The 6000-nt window shown below is 38.5% G+C and overlaps 1 protein-coding gene across 1 annotated transcript in view; it reads right to left on the bottom strand.

Moving 5' to 3' along the window:
- Positions 1–6000, bottom strand: part of LOC120877676 (probable maltase-glucoamylase 2) — an 89997-nt gene that overhangs the window by 2270 nt on the left and 81727 nt on the right. Inside the window, exons 46-48 of the mRNA XM_040260030.1 lie at positions 2205–2254; positions 675–848; positions 1–329 (exon numbers count right to left, since the gene is read on the bottom strand). The exon at positions 1–329 is cut by the window's left edge and continues 39 nt beyond it. Coding sequence (XP_040115964.1) covers positions 1–329; positions 675–848; positions 2205–2254 — 553 coding nt within the window. The remainder of the gene's footprint in view (positions 330–674; positions 849–2204; positions 2255–6000) is intronic.

Here is a 6000-nt window from a genome sequence, read left to right as displayed (position 1 = left end):
GTAGCAGTATTTGTAGGGAAAGATGCACTGGTATTAGCACCAGTAGTACCAGTTGAAGCTTCAGTAGCACTTGTTGGGAAAGAAGCGGTTGTCATAGGAAGAGTAGCACCAGTGCTCTCAGTAGTACCAGTACTAGCGCTACTTGAAGTAGAAGAACTGGTGGTAACAGAGGTAGCAGCAGTAGTGGAAGTTGTAGAAGGATGTAAAGGACTTATCGGGAAGGTACTCGTCATAGTCGTAGTAGAAACTATAGGGCCACTGTGAATCCAAGTAACCTCAGTTAACTTTTCCAGGCTGATAATCTTGTCAGTCAATTGAATATTTAGTGTCTGCCAGAAAAGAAGAGAAGAAGTTGGTATTTTAAAATTTGTTAAATATCACATTTAAGTTAAACCTCACATTACAGTATAACAACTGTGCAATGCATCTTATTAAGACCCATCTAACACACAGCACAATCTCTTTGGGAAACATATGGAGAGGATTCCATCAGATCATTGATCATTGATCCCTGGACTATCCTGAGAGGATCACTAATGTGCACTGAACAATATGAGTCAACATTTGCAAATATATGTAACCTTTCAAGTATAAGTAAATACAACAATAGTGCTAATAACTTTACAGAAAAATAAAATTAATGTATGATATGATAACATTCCTTTAAGACATACCTGATTGTAAGGGTCACTCTTGAAATTCATCACCATGAATTGCTGATTGTCATAGGAGACATTCACTTGTGTTATATCAGTAGAGTTTATGCCCCAGATTCTAATATATCCAACTTTCAGTGAATTAGTGTCACTCAAATAATTATTATGTATCATTTGGATTTGAAGTGCACTCTGCAAAGAATGTATAAAGAGGAAAAGATACATAATACATCTGTTAATAGACTAAATTCTATATTACAATGTTAACAAAAATGCTGGTTTTATTCTTAAATATTTCATGAAGACATACTTCCTAAGTACTTAAGACAATAAATTTGTTTTAAGAGAAATCTAGACTAATCTAGTCCAAACAGAATGAGCTAATCTGGAAACCAGTGTAGGCACAAAACAGAGGAAGTATGAAGTTAGCCTGGAGAGGTATAATTCCAAGAAGACAGAAGGATTATGTGACAGATACCTTCAAACACTTGAAGCACTGTTAGGTAGAAAAAACACAAAAGGTTTATGTTATACTATTCCTTAGTTAAATCCACAAGTAAAAATTAGAGAGAAGCAGATTATAGGTTTGATAGAGAATGATCCTCCTACTCTAATTAAAACTATGGATTATCTAATTAAATGATCCTCCTACTCTAATTAAAACTATATGGATTATCCATGGAATCATTTAACATGCCTAATAGATTGATTGTATTATGACCTCCAATGATTTGTCCCTCCCTATCTATACTCTTTTCCATGCAATTGTGCAATGACCTCCCTCTCTGGATGGGGCATTCTATCCCACCTCTGTTGGGGTTAGCCATATGACTTTGCTTATTGCCAACTTAATACAAATGGAGATTTCAGAAAGCCCTCACTCAGGCTTGTCCACCTCTGCTTTTGCCCTCTTTCATAATCATGGAAAGGTCATGCCCAGACCTGCCCGTAAGACCATCTTAGATCATCCAAGAGCAGCTGACCTCCAACATGTGACCGCCCCCTCCAGATATATAATCACTGGAGCAAACAGACATTCCCATGACTGATTGCAGATGAATGTGAGCTGGCCAAGATCAGCCAAGCCCAGCTTAGATCATCTAAGCACTGCAAAGTTATAAGCTAAATAAGCATTAATTACTACATGCTGCTGAAGTTATGAGGTTGTTTTTTATGAAGTTATGAGGTTATTTTTTATGAAGTTATGAGGTTGTTTTTGCACCATTTTTGTGCAACAGATAGCCAATCTAGCATTTATCCTTCAAATTTTTATCAGCCAGAAAGTGTCTCATTTCCTAAAAACATGTCATATATTCAAGGACTCATTTTTTTCCCCAGCATTATATGAATTACAATTTTTTTTTAATAGAGTGATGGTATACTGGGCAATTGTCAAAATAAGAACTGTTTCTTCCTTATTTTCATGTCAGTAGATCTGATTTGTACATGTAAAGGCAGGAAGATGTGGGATATGATACCGTTCACTGATTACATTCAATCTATAGCTAACTGGGAAAGGATTTATAAAATTCAATAAAACAGTCTTACCTGAGCTGCTGTAAAGTTTACCAAGAAATAGTTTCCATTTTCAAAGGTATCTGCAAGCAAGAAAAAAGAATAAGCAACTACTCATTGTTTCAACAATGGCAGATAATCTTTCATGCAGTCAGAAAATATTTCATTGGGATCACAAGTACTGATCGACAAATCATGACCTCTGTAGAGCAGCAGTAAAGGTAGTAGCTGAGGGAATATTTCACCCCTGGTTAGTGTGGGGATGTACCTATGGAAGAGGGTATTTTTGAGGTGAGCATCAGGAGATTGCAAATACAAGAGAATCTGGATTGAACTAATAGACACCATAGGTGAAAAAGCATGGAGGCTACTGATTGCAACAGCAAAGAATCTGCCTGCAGTACAGGAGATCTGGCTTTGATCCCTGGGTAAGGAAGATCCCCTGGGGAAGGGAATGGCTACCCACTGCCCAGAATTCTTGCCTGGAGAATTCTGTGGACAGAGGAGCTTGGCAGGCTACAGTCCATGCAGTCACAGAGTGGGAACGACTGAGCAACTAACACACAGCAAGCGCATAGCCTTGAGAAGTCACATGGCTGTGATGATAAAGGCTTAGAATTGGGGAGAGTGGTTAGGAATTTGTGCTCTCAAGAGAAATTGACATAGATTCAAATTTCCACTTTTGTATTATTGTGGAAACTCTGGGAAATTACTTAACATTTCATCATTTGTAGACTGGAGATGTTAATAATAGCCAGCTCAAGGCAATGAGGTCTACAACATGCCACTTGTGTTGATAAGTGCTCAAAATTTGTTGTTCACAATCATCATCAAAGTCATCATCATCTCTACCTTCCTGGTTCCTCTCTCCCTACTCTTAGCTCATCCTTCCACAGTGTTCCAGATCCTAAGGCCTCTGGCCTCAGCTTGTTACATCTATGTGTTCAACTCATAATTCAATCCTATATCCACCACCCTTCAGCTCCTGTGTATCTTTTGTTTTTCCCCACTGAATCTGGTCCTTTCAAAATCACCAATGATAAAGTATATTAAATTTCAATATCTCATCATGATGTTCAAGATTTTTAACTTCTTTGCCCACACATCTCCTCTTTGAAATACTCCTTAGTTGATATCTGCTTTACTCATTCTCCTTATGTGGCTAAACGCCTGTTTCATAAAAGTCAGTTTCATTTCATGTTTTATTCTTGGCCCTAGTTAACATTTCATCTCTAATCAATATGCCAACATAGTCTCTCCCTGAACCCAATAATAGTCTTTGTTTTTTAAATTAACTCCACTCTTGTGGAAATGAACACTTGTGAACCCTTATTTTTAAACTGAGCTTTGGCTAGAAAGTGAACATAAGAAAACACCATAGCCTATTTTAGCAGTTTTAATATAAAAATTTTAAAGAATGAGATTCTGTTCATATAAGCTATTTAAGATTAACTTTGACCTAACTATTGAATCTCCTTAAATCTAAGTAAATTTTTAAAAATAATTAAAAACAGTTAAGAGAAAATTTAAATTAAATCTATACTTGTACCTTCATATTTTAAATTTTAATTTCTAGGGCTGGTGAAAAGGGGAAAAGTGCTTCTGCATAGACCTTAAACAGTGTAAAAAGTTTAAAACTTGCTGGGAGTACTAATTTTTAACTTTAAGGCTAGAATATATTTGTTGTAGGAACCTAAAGTTTTATTGGAGAAGGACATGGCAACCCACTCCAGTATTCTTGCCTGGGAAATCCCACGGACAGAGGAGCCTGGCGGGCTACAGTCCATAGGCTCACAAACAGAGTCGGACATGACTTAGTGACTAAACAACAACAAAGTTTTACAGAAAATTGTTTTTTCCCTCCTATTTTTGAAATATATTGCTCATAAAGAGCTGATTTTACACACTAACTTTGGTGCTATAAACGCAATATGATATTAATCATCTAGTCCTAATCAGCTCAAGCTGTATAAAAGGATTCTTGTTGTTTAATTGCTAAGTCATGTCCAACTTTTGCAACCTCATGGATGGTAGCCTGCCAGGCTCTTCTGTCCACAGGATTTTCCAGGGAAGAATTCTGGAGTGGGTTACCATGTCCTTCCCAATCCAGGAATCAAACCCACGTCTCCTGCATTGGCAGGAGGATTATCTACCACTGAACCAGCAGGGAAGCTGGAAAGGATTCCAGATTCCCTTAAAACATTGGTTCTCAACCAGCAGCAATTCTGCTGGTGAAACATGTAGCAGTTATCTAGAGACCCATTGGTTGTTACGTTTTGGAGCTGGAGAGTTTTAGCATCTAGTGGTTAAAGGGTGGGGGTGTATAAACATTGTATAATTAATGGTTCAACCACCACCAATAACAAAGAAATCAGTTCAGTTCAGTTCAGTCACTCAGTCCTGTCTGACTCTTTGCAACCCCATGAATCGCAGCACCCCAGGCCTCCCTGTCCAACACCAAATCCTGGAGTTTACCCAAACTCATGTGCATCAAGTCAGTGATGCCATCCAGCCATCTCATCCTCTGTCGTCCCCTTCTCCCCCTACCCCCAATCCCTCCCAGCATCAGAGTCTTTTCCAATGAGTCAACTCTTCACATGAGGTGGCCAAAGTATTGGAGCTTCAGCCTCAGCATTAGTCCTTCCAGTGAACACCCAGGACTGATCTCCTTTAGGACGGACTGGTTGGGTCTCCTTGCAGTCCAAGGGACTCTCAAGAGTCTTCTCCAACACCACAGTTCAAAAGCATCAATTCCTCGGCGCTCAGCTTTCTTCACAGTCCAACTCCCACATCCATACATGACTACTGGAAAAACTATAGCCTTGACTAGACGGACCTTTGGTGGCAAAGTAATATCTCTGCTTTTGAATATGCTATCTAGGTTGGTCATAACTTTCCTTCCAAGGAGTAAGTGTCTTTTAATTTCATGGCTGCAATCACCATCTTCAGTGATTTTGGAGCCCCCCAAAATAAAGTCTGACACTGTTTCCACTGTTTCCCCATCTACTTGCCATGAAGTGATGGGACCAGATGCCATTATCTTCGTTTTCTGAATGTTGAGCTTTAAGCCAACTTTTTCACTCTTCTCTTTCACTTTCATCAAGAGGCTTTTTAGTTCCTCTTCACTTTCTGCCATAGGGGTGATGTCATCTGCATATCTGAGGTTATGGATATTTCTCCCGGCAATCTTGATTCCACCTCGTGCTTCTTCCAACCCAGTGTTTCTCATGATATACTCTGCACAGAAGTTAAATAAGCAGGGTGACAATATACAGCCTTGACGTACTCCTTTTCCTATTTGGAACCAGTCTGTTGTTCCATGTCCAGTTCTAACTGTTGCTTCCTGACCTGCATATAGGTTTCTCAAATGTCAGTGTTACCAAGGTTGAGAAAACCTGCACAAATAAAGGCACTTTCTTAAAAGAGAAGAGAATTCTTGCTCTCTAATTTCAAAAGTTACTTCAGGGACTCCTCTGGCAGTCCAGTGGTTGAGACTTTGCCTTCCAATACAGGGTTTGTGAGTTCAGTCTCTGGTGGGAGAGCTAAGATCCCACATGCCTCAAGGTCAAAAGCCCAAAACACAAAACAGAAGCAATATTGCAACAAATTAAATAAAGACTTTAAAAGTGGTCCATATTAAAAAATCTTTAAAAAAAGCTACTTCAAAGCAATTATAATCAAGACAGTGTGTTACTGGCCGTTAATTCCTGTTGCTATAATTTTCTGCTCACCAAACAAATTCTTTTTTTTTTTTTCCCAAACAAATTCTTGACTGAAGTTTCATCTTTCACATACACTTCACGTAAGGAAAAATATGTACTTCCTAATA

Source organism: Oryx dammah, unplaced genomic scaffold, assembly GCF_014754425.2.
Source record: "Oryx dammah isolate SB20612 unplaced genomic scaffold, SCBI_Odam_1.1 HiC_scaffold_18, whole genome shotgun sequence".
Classification (NCBI taxonomy): domain Eukaryota; kingdom Metazoa; phylum Chordata; class Mammalia; order Artiodactyla; family Bovidae; genus Oryx; species Oryx dammah.
This window is presented reverse-complemented; position numbering and strand designations above follow the sequence as displayed.